The sequence below is a fragment of the Colias croceus genome, chromosome 24, assembly GCF_905220415.1.
Source record: "Colias croceus chromosome 24, ilColCroc2.1".
Classification (NCBI taxonomy): domain Eukaryota; kingdom Metazoa; phylum Arthropoda; class Insecta; order Lepidoptera; family Pieridae; genus Colias; species Colias croceus.
The window spans coordinates 1535214-1552727 of NC_059560.1; the positions used below are offsets into that span (position 1 = coordinate 1535214).

General features: G+C 34.5%; 1 protein-coding gene across 1 annotated transcript; it reads left to right on the forward strand.

Annotated features, from left to right (window-relative positions):
* Positions 1-17514, forward strand: LOC123702689 (DNA-directed RNA polymerase I subunit RPA2). The gene is made up of 20 exons (XM_045650467.1): positions 1-236; positions 344-673; positions 909-1001; positions 1808-1954; positions 2393-2565; positions 2876-3125; positions 4131-4277; positions 4843-5009; positions 5691-5838; positions 6372-6432; positions 6723-6922; positions 8030-8183; positions 8956-9046; positions 10310-10505; positions 11097-11311; positions 12477-12615; positions 13133-13339; positions 14237-14440; positions 16432-16596; positions 17282-17514. Exons 1-20 carry the CDS (start codon positions 141-143, stop codon positions 17492-17494), a joined length of 3396 nt encoding a protein of 1131 aa, XP_045506423.1. The 5' UTR covers positions 1-140; the 3' UTR covers positions 17495-17514.

The window sequence follows — 17514 nt, forward strand, 5'->3', positions numbered from 1 at the left end:
GTGGTCATTTGAATTTGACACTTAAATACACAGAGTACTTTTTTATAATAGGTATATGCTTATATAGTGCACGTGTTTTGCATTATTTTGAATTTATTTTGCTTTTAATACAGCTCCAATGAGTAAAAGTACAAATTAAAATGGATAAAAGTAATCAAAAGAAGCTTTTGCAAAAGCCTACATTGGCATATACAAGCAATCCGAACTATAGTAAGCCACCGAAAATTGCTAACCCAGTGAGTAGAAAAAACTAGTTTTGTGTATTACCTATTAAAAATGTTAATGATGTAGTAAAATTTCATGATCCTTTTCTATACTAGCTGATTGAATATTTATGTTTCAGTACCTACAATGCTTGGGAACGCCTCACATAGATTCCTTCAACTTTATGATGACCGATGGTTTAAAAATGGCGATAGATCACTTACTTCCCGTAGAATTCGAGCTGGATTCGGGTGAAAAAGTAAAAATCCAGATAGACGAAGCCACATTCGCGAAGCCTAGTGTTCCGATGGAAGCTGTAGGTGTTAAAAACCAGAGGGTTTTACCGACAGAATGCAGACAGAGAGCGGCGACGTATAAGGGGGACTTTAAAGTCAGATTGACGATAACTATTGATGGAAAGAGTATTACGGTGGATAGGTCATTGGGACACTTGCCAATTATGATTAAAGTAAGTTATAAACAATTTTTTTCAAACAATTTGTAAAGATTTTGTTATATTTGTATCAGCCCTTAATAACTGTGGTTCTAACAAAATAAATGAATATCACAAATTAACTGTTTCCGATTTTAATATAGATTTTGATTTACTGTACATTGTTTTCTAAAAATGATTAATTTTAAATTTAAAAGCTAATTTTATTGTAAACATTGAATCGTCATCATCATATTATAATTTTTTTCAGTCTAAAGCCTGTCATCTCGATGGTTTATCACCTGAGGAACTTGTAAAATTTAACGAACATGCTGACGAGTGGGGAGGCTATTTCGTTGTGAAGGTAATTACAAGTCTTATAATAATTTTGTAATCAATAAATAACTACACCAACGAAATATAAATAATCACTTCGTACATATGGAATATTCGTTTGTCTTTTATCTATTTGTGTTATTTCTTGTCTTTATTAGTAAATGTTGTATGTTATTTACCTTAATTGTTAAACTGTATCGCATTGTTGCATGTAATAATTGTACACATTTTGTTGGGTTGCGATCTGCTCCCGAAAATGTAATCCCTTAGGGCTAACAAGATCGTGAGCCGTTGTGTGTATTTAATTTAAATAAATAAACAAGTATGTTAGATTTTGATAAATTTATTAAATTGTCCGATATTGCAGATTATCATATTGGGTAAAAATTATTTTGGGACATCTGTTAGATATGTTAAAAATATTTTGTCAAAGATTGTGTTTTTTTTGTGTTAAAGAATAAACATATTATATTGAATTTGAAAATATAATTATTTGAATTTGAAAATTTTTATTGTTAGCATCCTGCCAATTAGTGACAACAAATTAGTGATCTTTTGCTTGTTTACCTTTTACCATGGTTGCCTGCAAGAGATCACTACTAAGTTATAAGGCCACAAAATAAATTGGCCACCAAATACTGTCTTTTTCTGTTAGTAGGTCTAAGGTTTCCCGTCTGTACAACTTTATCAAAATGTTAAATAAATAAATAACTAGACTACATTATAAAACTTCATACAATGTTTAAAATAAGGATTGTGGTTTGAGAAACAAGACATTATTATGTTGACATTCATTTCATATATAAAAATTATAAAAATTAATACACGTTCCAGGGTCACGAGCGTCTCATGCGCATGTTGCTAGTGACTCGACGTAATTATCCGGTCTCCATCAAGCGATCTGGGTGGAAAATGCGCGGGAACCTCTTTACGGAGTATGGAGTGCTGATGAGATGTGTTCAATCCGATCAGACGACCACTGTGAGTATTATACTATAATGTTAATAAAAGTCAAAACTAGAATTTTTTTGTTCCTTACTGTAATATTATGAATGGGAAAGTGTGTATGTCAGAGGAAAATTGTTTAAAAATTCGATATCCAGCAGTGTTAGTAATTTAACACGCTTGTAGCTTCACCCCATGCTTACCTATTTTACACCAAAATAATAAGGAGTGTTAAGTTTTTTTTGTACAACAATTTAAAAATTCTCTAAGTAATTAGTAATTTTTGGACAAATGAATATTGAGAATTACGCGTCGTGTTCAAATAGCATAATGTCTGCATAGCGAGCATTATCATTTAGTCAAAAATTTCGTCAGTGAATCTTTTAACCACCACGCGATTTGTACAAATTTTTCACTCAATGAGCGTGTTTGATAACGATTATGCATGTAATACGAATTGATTTTTTATTTTAGAACAACGTAATACATTTCCTACAAAACGGTACGAGCAAGCTAATGTTCTCGCATGGTAAAGTGATGTACTATGCGCCTCTAGTACTTATGATGAAGTGTCTGGTTGATTGGCCGGACCATTATATATATAGATTGCTGTTGCACGGAAAGAAGAACGATTTGTATTATGACAAGTGAGTTTTAATTTGGTAAAAAATTACTAAGAGTACCATTAAAGTTAAAGAATGGTTAGTAGGTAAGAAAGGTAGGTTTTTATTAAAGCTATGCATTGAAATTTTTCATATTAATTACTCCCTGTATATTTAATATATCACATGTGAATGTTAAACTAGTATTTTTGTCATATTATTAAAAGTTTTAACGGATTTTAAACGCGATTTAAACATTTACGTTTCGAACACTTCAAGCTCTCTGTAGTGTTAAACACTTAATATAAATACATATATAATTTCTTTTTTCTTAATATTAAACTAAATATTGCAGCTGCATCCAAAACATGCTCCGCGAATTACACGAAGAAGGCCTTCACACGCACCAGGAATGCCGTTACTACCTCGGCAAGATGTTCCGAGCAAAGATTACAGAATTACCCCCGTGGGCCACGGACCTTGAAGTGACTGATTTCTTATTATCCAGATGTGTGATGATACATTTAAATGATTATAAGGATAAGTTTAACGGACTTGTGTATATGACGCAAAAACTGTATGATGTTGTACAGAATAAGTGTAAGGTAAGTGAATATCCAACTAAGAAAGAATCTATACTAATATTATAAAGCTGAAGAGTTTGTTTGTTTGAACGCACTAATCTCGGGAACTACTGGTCCGATTTGAAAAATTCTTTCGGTGTTAAATAGCCCATGTATCGAGGAAGGTTATAGGCTATATTTCATCACGCTACGGGTAGCAGGAGTGGAGCCACGGGGGTGAAACCGCGCGGAGCAGCTAGTCTTTATTAAAATGTATGCCAGTTGTTTGGCGAATTGTCTGGACTTTATTATGAACAATGTGAACTTTGTTCTACTACAATTCAAACGAATTAATGTTTTTTACACGTTTTAAGAATAGGAATGTTAACAAGCTTTATGTGTCAATTAGCTTTCCGCTTTTCAAAGAAAAGCCCGCATAGTTCCCGTTCCCGTGGGATTTCCGGGATAAAACCTATCCTATGTGTTAATCCAAGTTACCCTCTATATGTGTGCTAAATTTTATTGTAATCGGTTCAGTAGTATTTGCGTGAAAGAGTAACAAATACACACACATCCTCACAAACTTTCGCATTTATAATATTAGTAGGATTATGTGTCAATTTCATTGATACACAATAAACAACTAGACTCACAAACACGCTCAAAAATTGTCCGAATCAAAACTCTGCTCTTGCGTGTATCAGGCAGAGTTTTCTAAAATTGACTTTGAATGTTATTGCCACTAAATAAGGTGGTAATTTCAATGAATAAACACACAATTTTTAAATAGCTGATTGGAAGTTTTGTTAATCGTATGTCAAATGTAATTTGAAAAATACGATTTATTTGGACACTAGAATTCATTATTATCACCATTAACAGTTTATTCTATGTTGCCTGAATCTTAAATAAAATTTAAATAAAAACATTACTTATCACTTAGCTAAGATAATCGATTCGTTTGAATTGAAACGAATATTTTTTCGTTACAACTCTACAAAGTTATTTTTAATAAAATACATGTATAACAATAATATAATTAAACAGGTAGAAGGTGCCGACGCCGTGATGGTGCAAGAGATACAAGTTGGAGGACATCTGTATCTCCAAGTGCTTAAAGAGAGAATGGAAAATCTATTGAATGTCATGAAATTCGTATTTATCAAACGGGGAAATAAATTGCAAATTACTTCGGTGAGTTTTTTTTTTGTATTTATTTTTAACTAGCTTACCGCCCGCGGCTTCGCCCGCTTTGTCTAAAACCTAATAAATTATATACTAAAACCTTCCTCTTGAATCACTCTATCTATCTATTTAAAAAAAAAACCGCATCAAAATCCGTTGCATAGTTTCAAAGATTTAAGCATACAAAGGGAAATAGGGACAGAGAAAGCGACTTTGTTTTATACTATGTAGATTGTATTGTATTGATATGATTGTATTGTATTGATTGTATTGTATGTAGATTCGACAATTTTTTTTATAATTTCATCAAAGTAATGTTAGAAGTCTATTGTGTACGCCCATTTCAAACCTCTGCCTCATAGACGCTAGGCAGAGATTTTTGTTTAGAAAAATTTTTTCCTTATTCTAGTTGTTTATTGTACGTAAAATATTTTTGTATCATTGATTGCTACACTCCTATTGGTTGTAAGGTTATATTATAAAGCCTCTACTAAAATGTCAGTGTTTTTGCTTATTAATAACCATTATAAATACAATTAATTCGGATTTTACAGTATTTTATTAAATTTCACAGACAGACATCCAGAAATTTATCAGAGCTGCGGGTAGTTTGGAACAAAAGATGGAAACGTTCATATCGACTGGGAACGCGCCGTCGAATAATGTGAACCTACCACAGAACAAGGGGTTGACTATAGTGGCCGAGAATATTAATAGGATGAGATATATGTCCCATTTTAAGTGAGTTATTTTTTATTAACCGACTTCAAAAAAAAGGAGGAGGTTATCAATTCGGCCGGTATATATATATATATATTTTTTTTTATGTATGTACACCGATTACTCCGAGGTTTCTGAACCGATTTACGTGATTCTTTTTTTGTTCGATGCGGGATGGTGTCGAATTGGTCCCATAAAAATTTTATTCGGATAGGCCCAGTAGTTTTTATTTTATGAGCATTTTTGTCTGTAGGTATTTGTAAATTTTGCAAGTGCAAGTTTGAAGTCGGTTGTTTTTAACGCAGTTATCACTTGTAAATATGAGGAATCGGTTAAAAAAATAAGGCTGGGACTTGTTTTTATGTGAAAATTGTTAAATAATTTCAATAACTTTATAGCAACAAATGCATTCGCATTAATTAAAGTAATAAATTATAATTGGTTATGACATAAATCTAGTTTAGTGTTGTAAATTTTTTTTTTTCAAATATGATCTAAATATCCATCGTAATTCATTATTGTTGGTAACAAAACTTAAAAATGAGTCAGTAAACTCCACGGGCCACATTGAAATAATATGTATAATGTAGCTAAAATTCACAAATTATTCTTGGTGACACGGTAAAAGACACGGCTGCGAATCCTGTAATGTGATCAATTTTATTCGAAACTTTTTTTCATTTTAAATTTTCCTTAAAATAGAGCAATCCACCGAGGCTCATTCTTCATGGAAATGCGAACAACGGAGGCCCGACAGTTACTCCCGGACGCGTGGGGCTTCGTGTGTCCCGTACACACCCCGGACGGGGCTCCGTGTGGCCTGCTCAACCATCTCACTGCGTCTGCGCAGGTTAGTGACGAAAAAATTACAAAAACCAACAAAATTTTGTAAAAAAATCGTTATAATGAAAAAAAATGTGAAGAAACAACAAAAGTCGTAGGGCTTCGTGTGCCCCGTACACACCCCGGACGGGGCTCCATGTGGCCTGCTCAACCATCTCACTGCGTCTGCGCAGGTTTGTGACGAAAAAATTCCAAAAAATGGTTGTCTGTAAAGTTTACTGACAATAGTTGAACGTGACAACGTCTTAAGGCCGATTGTGCTTCTTTGTCGCTCGTTCCGCGCTCTCGCTTGCACTTCAAGCCTTACGGAACGCCTCAGAGCGAGGTAACGCCGCATGAGTCATGTTTTTTCGTGCGTGCAGCCGGCTCTATCGAATTATAAGACGTTGTCACGTCAAAAACAAAAAACAAAAAATTCAATAAAAAAATCGTTAAAATGCAAAAAAAATACTAAATAAAGAAATACGTATAACGTATGTATTTTTATACCTTATTGTATTGATAGGAATGACGTATAAAACTAATTTAATATTTGTTTAGGTGACGTCATATCTAGAGCCGAACGTTATTGAAAATCTACCTAAAGTTCTGGAAAAATGTGGTGAGTAAAATTAAAATATTTCTTTGAGCATATCAATACATTGGCCACATTTTTTTATTATGTGCGGAACTATTCGAATAACCGTACAAACAAGAAAAAAAGGTTTGTGAAAAGAATATTTTAACGTTCTAGAAAAAAATTACCCACTGAATACTCTTTTACGAAACGGTGATTAAACCCTGCTTTTAAAAAGTCTAGAATTAATATTTTAATATCGTAAGGTAAAAAGATAAAAAAAATCATTATAGTTATTAAGTGAGATAAATTAAATTAAATATAATATTTTGCAGGAATGGACCCCATCAGCTCGGTAACCCACACCCCATTATCCCAGGACATGTATAAATACCCAGTATTCATAAATGGCCGACTTGTCGGCTATTTCCCGGAAGATACAGCTGCAGATTCTATAGCGTATCTGAGAACGCTCAAAGTTAAAGGGGAAGACGTGCCGATTAGTACTGAGATTGTTTTGGCGCCGAAAACACAGGTAAAAAAGTGGATGAATGTGCTTATACAGGGTTATTTGTAAAACACCAGCAACCTCGCAGGACAAGATAGCTAACATCATAAGTAACAACATTTGTTCTACGACTTTTGGCATAACGCAATAAATTATTTTTAAATTATTTTTTAAACTTTTATTGTACTCTCCTAACATTTGTAAGTTTATGTTCTATTCATTATCGGATGGACGACGCGACGCCTCCTTCCCCCTCTCGTTCGTTTCTTGTATACGTAATTTTTGGGAGGCGTTGAGTTTATAATATTCAAACGGAAAATTAAATGAATATTTATTTTTGTATGAAAATAAAATCTAACAAATTATCAAAAGTCGTAGAAAAAATGTTGTTTCTTATGATGTTAGCTATCTTGTCCTGCGAGGTTGCCGGTGTTTTACAAGTAACCCTGTATAATTTAGTTTTAGAAATTAAACGGGCTAGGTAAAATATTAGTTTGAATACTGTACTGTATAAATGTACTGCGATTCTACACAACTGCCTAATTGATGTAGACAGTTGATAACAAACCGCAGCAAGTCAACGACTATTAGCAAAGTGAGGGTATTTGGGTCAAACGTCATATAAACAACGTCCGAGCCTGTAGGCACGATTCGTACGAATGCGCTACGATTCAAATGAAGGCGGCATTTATAGTATTCGATAGTTATTCATGTTCTTACAGGAAATAGTGACAGCTATATTGACAATTACTATTCATCCACAAAAGTATTAAATCAAAAGTTATGTCTAACATTTGTTTATTTTTTGTGAATTTTGAGATTTGGAAGTATAATTTGGATGATTATGAATAGTTTGGGTTTTTGCTGCAAATTTATCTAATGAATTTTTCAAGCATTGGCACTTAATATTAGTTTTTTTTTTATATACCAAAAGTGAACTAACAGACATCAGAATGTGTATTATTATCAGTAATAAAATCTACTTAGTACAGAAAATAAAATTATCTTATTCTAACAACTTTTATTATCTATAATTAATAATTATTAACAAATTTATCTTAAATTTCTCAAAAACCAACTTTAAGTCGAGTTCGATAAGACAATATACTATTATCTTAAATTTTCCACTCGCAGACTCCTGGACAATACCCGGGAATATTCCTCTTCACATCAGAGGCTCGTATGATGAGACCGGTCATTAATTTAGCAACAGGCCAATTAGAATTAATAGGCACTATGGAACAGTTGTATTTGGATATAGCTGTCACACAGACCGAGATTGTTAAAGGTAATATAATTTTATTTATTTCGGGTATAGATTAGATATCATAAAGACATAGAAATGTGTACAAATTATTTGGTAAATAAAAAAAGTTCATGTGATCCTCTATAATTCTTTATAAATAATATTTTTGAAGTGAAACTTCTTTATCGGGGTTGGAAAAAAATTTTGTGTAACATTTTTTCGTTACGCGTGACATTTTTCCGTTACGCGCCATCTCTTTCTTATCCCTACCCCGCGTGATTCGACGTATTTATGTAAAGTTGCATATAGTAAATTATTTTTTGAAAAATACGGTCATAAAGAAGTTTCACTTCTTACGTGTGTACACTAGTACACGCATACATTTTTTTTTAAATTAATATTGTAGATACAGTTTTATTTGGTCAATTGTAATGTTCCTATTATAAATGAGGATGATTTTTAATATAAGTGATGAATTAAAAATAATAATTACAATAATTAAAAGTGTTCCGAATATTTTAAACATGTAATAGTTGTTTAAGGGATAAATTATAATTTTAACTATGTTTATGCTAATCATAAATAACATATTCAATTTACATTATCTTGATCTGTCTCCTGCACTAGAATATCACTGATATTATTATTTTAATGTGTGACCCTTTACAAGTGGTTTAATTTTTTATTTTCTCTATAATTCGCTACCAGGACCACTCCGTAAGTAACACAATAGTTAGTAGATATGTAATAGTTATAATATTAAACGAATTAGTAAGAATGTTAAAAAAATACAAAGAAATATATTGACTTTTAGGTCTAACAACACATTTGGAACTTACAAAATCGGCGTTTATGAGCAACTTGGCCCAAATGATTCCTATGCCTGATTGCAACCAATCACCAAGGTAAGAAATATTCAGTTTTAACAATAATAAAAAAAAAAATGTTTATAACATTTATAATTAACTAGATTAGTAATTAATTTGAGTTTAGTCGCAAGAAAAACTTAAAATTTTGCTTCGAGTAAGTTAGCATACTGGAAATTAAAAACTTGTGTAAGAATTTTCAACCATCGTAATTTCGTTTGAGCTATTTTGCAGTTTAACTTTGTCCAAATATCAAGGATTGGTGACAATACTCTTAGGGATTTTAAATTCAACCTAGAAAGGTTTTATTTCTTACAAAATGTTTTTAGGTATATGTCTACCTTCAACAATAAAATAATAATCGACTAAAAATAATTAATTAACACGACTAAACACAACCAAAACGACCGTTACGTCCGAGAGTCAAATGCAAAGTGTCAAATCCGCTGTTCAACACATTTTTATAACCACCCCCTCGGTTTGGGTTGCAGTTGGGGATTTGTTTCTAACAACACAATAATTGAATTTATATTTTTTGGTTTTATGGCATTCAAATGCTTTATAAATATAAATTTATAAAGAATAGAAAAAAAATATTTATTCTATTCTTCAGATTCTTATAAAAGATGGCGCGCGGTTTGTCCCTTAAGACACATAAAACTGAAAGAATAGAATAAATTCGATTGCTCTGGCGGGTCACGAGTGGCTGAGTTGGTCAGGCATCCGCCCCGGAATGGCGCGAAATGATGCGGGTTCGAGTCCCGCCTCGTAATCGAATTTTTTCTATGCTTTATAAATTTATAAATACAATAATTTCATAAGTTTTAATATGTTTTTTTTTTTCTTTTTTAACTGCCAACAATAGGGAATATGCATAAAATTTTAAATGGCCTAAAATATTTTTTTCTCGAATACTTATTATCGTAATATTATAATGAAAAGGATTTTTTTTTATTTACTTTTTATTTAAACCCCTAAAATAATATTCAAAAAGTGCAAAATAAGTGAGCGAAATTCAAACTGCCAGAACGCGCCACCACTGGTCGAACGAAATGTGACGTCATTTGACACGACATTGTATGAATCATCACTCCATACTCCATAGTAAACACAAGGTAAACACCCACTGGACGTGTCATGTGACGTCACGCAAAGCGCGCGTACAATGGCGGCGTTTGAACTGCTTACATTTTTTAAAATTATTTTCTACGTTATAAAATAGTAAACTATTAATTTAAGACAAAAAAGAAAAACATGAATATTCCCCATTATTTGATATTATTTTTCATATTCTCTCACCAGAAACATGTACCAATGTCAAATGGGTAAGCAAACTATGGGTACACCGATACACACGTGGGCTACAAACGCGGAAACCAAGTTATATAGATTACAAACCGGGGCTACACCGTTGTTTAGACCTTTACACTATGATCTGTTGGGTTTGGACGATTATCCGATGGGAACTAATGCGATATTGGCCGTTATTTCTTATACGGTAAGTACGGTTTTGGTTTGGATTGTTTTTTGTTAGTATGTTGTTGAGTTAGGATAGTTTGATTTGTGTTATAGTAACTATACGTTATTGCTATAAAAAATTCAGTAAAAAAGGTTTTTTTTCACCTATATTTGTGCTTTAAGAGAAACTCGATTTAGAATTATTTATTTGTAAGAAAATTTAAAACTATTTTTTTTGTACAGATAGTATTACTGATTTTAGTATTACTGTATTCTGACAATTTTTTCTTTTTAATTTTATGTAACAATTAGTTTCTTTTGAAACGCTATATAGATAAATTACAAGCTTAGGCTCAGTCAACTGTAATTGTTATTTTATTAAAATAGACATATTCTAAAAAAATATTTTCATTCTACTAAGGGCCGATTTTTCAATGCTTGGATAAAACATATCTGTCCAATAAAGTATTACACGATAATTATAAAATGTCACGTAAACTGTCAAATACGGGCAATTAGAATACGTTTTTAAAATGGTAGTTTTATACATTATTCGACGAATAAGTTTTATCCAAGCATTGAAAAATCGGCCCTAAAACAGACTAGTTTATCCTTAAAAAATTCCTTTCAGGGCTACGACATGGAAGACGCGATGATAATAAACAAATCAGCATACGAGAGAGGCTTTGCAGCGGGCACTGTTTACAAATCTCAGTTTATCGAGTTGAAAAACGCAACTTCATATTTCGCGAGAGACCCGAATAAGCCTGATCTAGCCAAGTTTATAGATGATGACGGGTTACCGGCGGTTGGTGCTAGGTTGGAAAGCGAAGATCCTTTTTATTGGTCAGTTTTGATCTATTTTATACTCCTTTTCTTCTACACTAATATTATAAAGAGGAAAACTTTGTTTGTTTGTAAATGGCTCATAAACTAGTACTAATTCTAGTACGGTGCGATTTACCCGCCACTTCATTCCGCGCACAACCAAATTGTGGAACAGCCTGCCTTCGGCGATTTTCCCGAACGCCTATGACATCGAGGCATTTAAAAAGAGAATATACCTCCACCTCAAAAAGTCGGCAACACATCTTCGGACACGTCTGTAGATGCCTATGGGCTGTGGAATTGCTTACCATCAGGCGATCCACATGCTCGTTTGCCTTCTTTCATATTAAAAAAAAAAAAAAAAACTACTGGACCGATTTTAAAAATTCTTTCACCATTCGAAAGCTACATTATCCACGAGTAATATTATAGGCTTTATATTATCACGCTAAGACCAACAGGAGCGGAGCCACGCGGGTGAAACCGCGCGGCACAGCTAGTATTATAATATAGCAGGCCGTTCCTGTATTGACTTTTATAAGAACTGTTGGGTCATCGATATATTAAACCTTTTGTTAAATCATTAATATACATTAGAAACAGAAATGGACCAAGAGCAGTACCTTTTTGCACTCCAGAGTTAGATATATTTCTTTTTGATCGCTTCGATCGATCGCGAAGATTAAAAAAAAAACACACAAACCGATTCGACGATATTGGTCTATGTGTTTTTTTTTCTTTTGTGTTTCACTTCTCTCTTTCTTAAACATCTTTTAAATTATTAATATACTAGCAGTCCGCCCTGGCTTCGCCCGTGGTACATATTTCGCAATAAAAGGTAGCCTATGTTCTTTCTCAGGGTCTAAAGATTGTCTGTGTCAAATTTCATCAAAATTGATTGAGAGGTTTATGCGTGAAAACCATACATACATACATAATTACAAACCTTTCCTCTTTATAATATTAGTATAGATAGTATAGATAAAGACGCGTTGTGAGTAAAATTTCAAATACGTTATGGTAATACCATCACGTCATGGAGTAAGGCAATGATTTTGGCAATGATCTTTAAATCTTGCTAAAGAAGTTTCACTTCTGACACGTTTACTCGGCACACTCGCACTTTTTTTTTCTTCTAACGATTGTTTTTCCTAATACCTTTATGTATTTGTTTCATATACAGTTACTACGACGACGACAGAGCCCAATACGTAGTGACCCGTTTCCACGGCAAGGAAACAGCGTTGGTGGATAGTGTACGACTTTGCGGTGATTTCTCACCTAAAGCCCCAAGACGAGCTTGTGTTATGTTACGTGTACAGGTAAAATTATTCTGTGTGTGGAAAGTAACTCAAATCTGGTGAAATTTATATTTTTGGTTTTATGGCATTCAAATGCTTTATAAATATAAATTTATAAATTGTGCGCGGTGTGTCCCTTAGACAAATAAAACTGAAAGAATAGAATAAATTCTGGCGGGTCACGAGTGGCTGAGTTGGTCAGGCATCCGCCCCGGAATGGCGCGATAGGATGCGGGTTCGAGTCCCGCCTCGTGATCGAATTTTTTCTATTCTTTATAAATTTATAACTCAAATCTATCATATTGTCCGAGGCAAAACTCTGCCTACGCGATTAAGCAGAGTTTTCTTATGAGCGACACAATACTCTCTTTAAAAAACATAAATTATTTGAATCTATAATTAAAATTGAAATAAGTCGGGTAGACAAAGAAAAATTTACAGACTAATGAAAATAAATTTTTGACCTGCACAGCTATGAAACTTTATAGTTAACGTTATTAAATCGTAATATAAGAAACCTCTGTTTATTTTTTTCCAGCGAAATCCCACCGTAGGCGACAAATTCGCGTCCCGGGCTGGCCAAAAGGGTATTTGCTCACAAAAATGGCCGGCGGAAGACCTACCCTTCACGGAGTCCGGGTTGATCCCGGATATCCTGTTCAACCCCCACGGTTTTCCATCCCGGATGACAATTGCTATGATGATAGAGTGCATGGCGGGGAAAGCTGCGTGCTTGCATGGACATGTGAGTAGAATTGATAAAAAATAATTTTAATTTAGTCAGAGCAGTGGTGGCTCAGTGGTGAGACCTCGGACTTCGAATCGATAAGTCCGTGGTTCGAGACCAGGCGAGCGCACAGGAAATAAATTGATTTTTCAATTTATCTGCGCATGTTGTAACATCACCACTGCTCGAACGGTGAAGGAAAACATCGTGAGGAAACCGACATGTCGAAGAATTAAAAAGTTCGACGACATGTGTCATCCGCCAACACGCACTTGGCCAGCGTGGTGGATTATGGCCTGTACCCTCATAGGAGGCCCGTGTCCCAGCAGTGGGAACGTATATGGGCTGATGATGATGATGATGATGAATTTTAATTTAATATTTCAAGGGTTAGTAGTTACAGGGATTTTAATACGAATATCATAGCCTAATAATGGCTTATCACAAACACTTGATAATGGTGAAAGAGTTGTTGGTTTAATATTTTTAATTTTCTTTTTCTTGTATCACACTGTTTGTACATCTTTTACAATTGTGGTCCAGAAATTCATAGCATGATTGAAAGATATTATGGTAATAAAATCGGCAAATCCGGCTCGAAGGACCAAAATGCTTGATATGTCCAGATACTAGATATTAGATTTTTATGACGATTAGATAATATGGATGGTTGTTGGCTGACTTGTGATGTTCGATTGCATCGAAAAAAGAATATTTAGCTTTGAGAGGCAGTCAGAATGAAATCTCTATTATAAAACGAAAATAATTCTGTGTATGCTTCTTTAGAGACCTTAGAAAGGACATAGGGTAGTTTTATATCCCGGAAATACCACGGTAACGGGAACTATGCCAGTTTTCTTTTATGGTAGTATAAAAAAATATGTCGCAACTACTATATGTGTTTTATTAAAACAGGTACACGACGCAACACCCTTCCGTTTTAACGAAAAGGACACAGCTATAAACTATTTCGGTAGGCTGCTAGAGGCCGGGGGGTATAACTACTACGGAACCGAGCGAATGTATAGCGGTGTGGATGGGCGGGAAATGGAAGCGGATATATTCTTTGGCTTGGTGCATTATCAGAGGCTGAGGCATATGGTGTCTGATAAGTGGCAGGTGGGTGGATTTTCTTATTACTTACGAGATCTAGATCTAATTTTTGTCTTATACGAGATTGTATTGATTTACTATGGGCTGATTTTTCAATCCTTGGTTAAAATTTATCCGTCCAATAACGTATTACACGAACATTTTAAAATGTCACCTGTAAACTGACAAATACGGACAATAATTAGAATATATTTTTGAAATGGTAGTTTAATATGTTATTCGATGAATAAGTTTTAACCAAGGATTGAAAAATCAGCCCTATGTGTAATAGTTTTGGAAATGGGTTTTTGGCGATTATTTGGGAACTTTTCGAGTGTTGATTCTGGTAGCGAATATGCTGACTGACCGGTTGGATTAGTTGGTAGTTACCCTGCCTTCCAAGCCAGAGGTCGTGGGTTCGATTCCCACCCGGGGCAAATATTTGTGTGATGAACACAGATGTTTGCTCTGTGTCTGGATGTTAACTCAAACTGAAAAATTTATTCATTCAATTAGACTTCTAGAAGCACTTTTGAAACGTCATTACATATTTTTAACATTTATCACAATAGTTAATTACACATACAGAGAAAATTGTCCTGAAATATTAATTTTATTTATTTATTTAATATGCTAATCAGTGTACCAACAAAGCCTATTATATTTTGCTGTTACATAATTACAAAATTAGTGTATTATACTATTTTATATGGTAAACCTATGTTGCATCTGTCGGATAATTTATGTATGTTGTTTTGATTGTGTTGCGTCTGTCGGACAATTTATGTATGTTATTTGAATGTGTTGCGTCTGTCTGACAATTTATATGTATTTTTTATTGAATGTGTTGCGACTGTCGGACAATTTATGTATGTTGTATTGAATGTGTTGCGACTGTCAGACAATTTAGGTATGTTGTGTTGAATGTGTTGCGTCTGTCGGACAATTTGTGTATGTTGTATTGAATGTGTTGCGATGGTGGACAATTTATGTATGTTGTATTGAATGTGTTGCGACTGTCGGACAATTTATATGTATGTTGTATTGAATTTGTTGCGATGGTGGAAAATTTATGTATATTGTATTGAATGTGTTGCGACTGTCGGACAATTTATGTATGTTGTATTGAATGTGTTCCGACTGTCAGACAATTTATGTGTGTTGTGTTGAATGTGTTGCGACTGTCGGACAATTTATGTATGTCGTGTTGAATGTGTTGCGTTTGTCGGACAATTTATGTATGTCGTGTTGAATTTGTTGCGGCTGTCGGACAATTTATGTATGTTATTTGAATGTATTGCGCCCGTCGGACAATTTATGTATGTTGTGTTGAATGTGTTGCGTCTTTCGAACAATTTATGTATATTATTTGAATGTATTGTGTCTGTCGGACAATTTGTGACTGTTTTGTTGAATGTGTTTCGTCTGTCGGGCAATTTCTGTATGTTATTTTAATGTGTTGCGTCTGTCGAACAATTTATGTAAGTTATTTGAATGTATTGTGTCTGCCGGACAATTTATGTGTGTCGTGTTGTATTTGTTGCGTCTTTCGGACAATTTACGTATGTTATTTGAATGTGTTGCATCTGTCAGACAATTTATGTATGTTATTTGATTGTGTTGCGTCTGTCGGACAATTTATGTAATGTTATTTGATTGTATTGCGTCTGTCGGACAATTAATGTATGTCGTGTTGAATGTGTTGCGTCTGTTGATTAGGAAATCGTTACGTATTAATGCGAATATGAATGTGGCCGCGTAATGGACGTAGTAACCTTGCATATAGTGAAGTGTGGGCGTGTGTCGTTGTGTTTGTGTGTGTTGTGGTGGATGCTTTGTCTCTGTGTGTGTGTGTCGGCACGTATATGCGTTAGTAACGTATATTCCTTGTGCGCTTGTGATGCGTGCGTGTTTGTCGCATTGGCTAGGACACTTGCGTGTTGTGTATCGGCGTGTTTGTGTGTGTTAATGACGGAATTTTATATAACTAATGTGTAATAAAACGTGCGATGGTGCAGGTGCGCACGACGGGCGCGATGGACGCGCTGACGCGGCAGCCGGTGAAGGGGCGGCGGCGCGGGGGCGGCGTGCGGCTCGGGGAGATGGAGCGCGACGCGCTGCTCTCGCACGGCGCCGCCTTCACGCTGCACGACCGCCTGCTGCACTGCTCCGACGAGACGCAGGTGCGTGTGTACAGGGTGCGCGAGGGGAGATGGAGCTTTTCCCTTTGTCTCATTAAAATAAAATTTCACTTTTAAATTCTAGAGTTGTTGAATTTCCCAATTTAAATTGCCTTTACTAAAACATTAAAACATTTCAAGCCATTAATAATAAAATTATTACGCTGTGGTTACGCTAAGTTACAGAGATATCACTATGCCAACGCAATAGTGATATCTCTGTAACTTAGAACGTCACAGCATTTACAGTAGCCACAGCGTGAACATCGATGTAGAGTTGCATAGCTCTAGCGTGATCATCGATGTAGAGTTGCATAGCTCTAGCGTGATCATTGATGTAGAGTTGCATAGCTCTAGCGTGATCATTGATGTAGAGTTGCATAGCTCTAGCGTGATCATCGATGTAGAGTTGCATAGCTCTAGCGTGATCATTGATGTAGAGTTGCATAGCTCTAGCGTGATCATCGATGTAGAGTTGCATAGCTCTAGCGTGATCATTGATGTAGAGTTGCATAGCTCTAGCGTGAAATATTTCAGTTAATTTCCTTTGTCTCATTAAAATAAAATTTCACTTTTAAATTCTAGAGTTGTTGAATTTCCAAATTTAAATTGCCTTTACTAAAACATTAAAACATTTCAAGCCATTAATAATAAAATTACATATAAATAATTGTCTTTTTCTTTCCAGGCATTGCTATGCACAAAATGTGGAACTCTACTCGGGCCAATCATAACAACAACGCTGACGTCAACGAAGGACACATGTCGTTTGTGCAAAGATGGCAACGTGGTCTCTGTGTCTATTCCTTACATCTTCAAATTCTTTGTTACGCAATTAGCGGCTGTTAATATTAATGTGAAAATCAATGGTACTAATAGTCTGGCGATGACGGCCGCTTAATAAATGATTTTGGGAAGCTT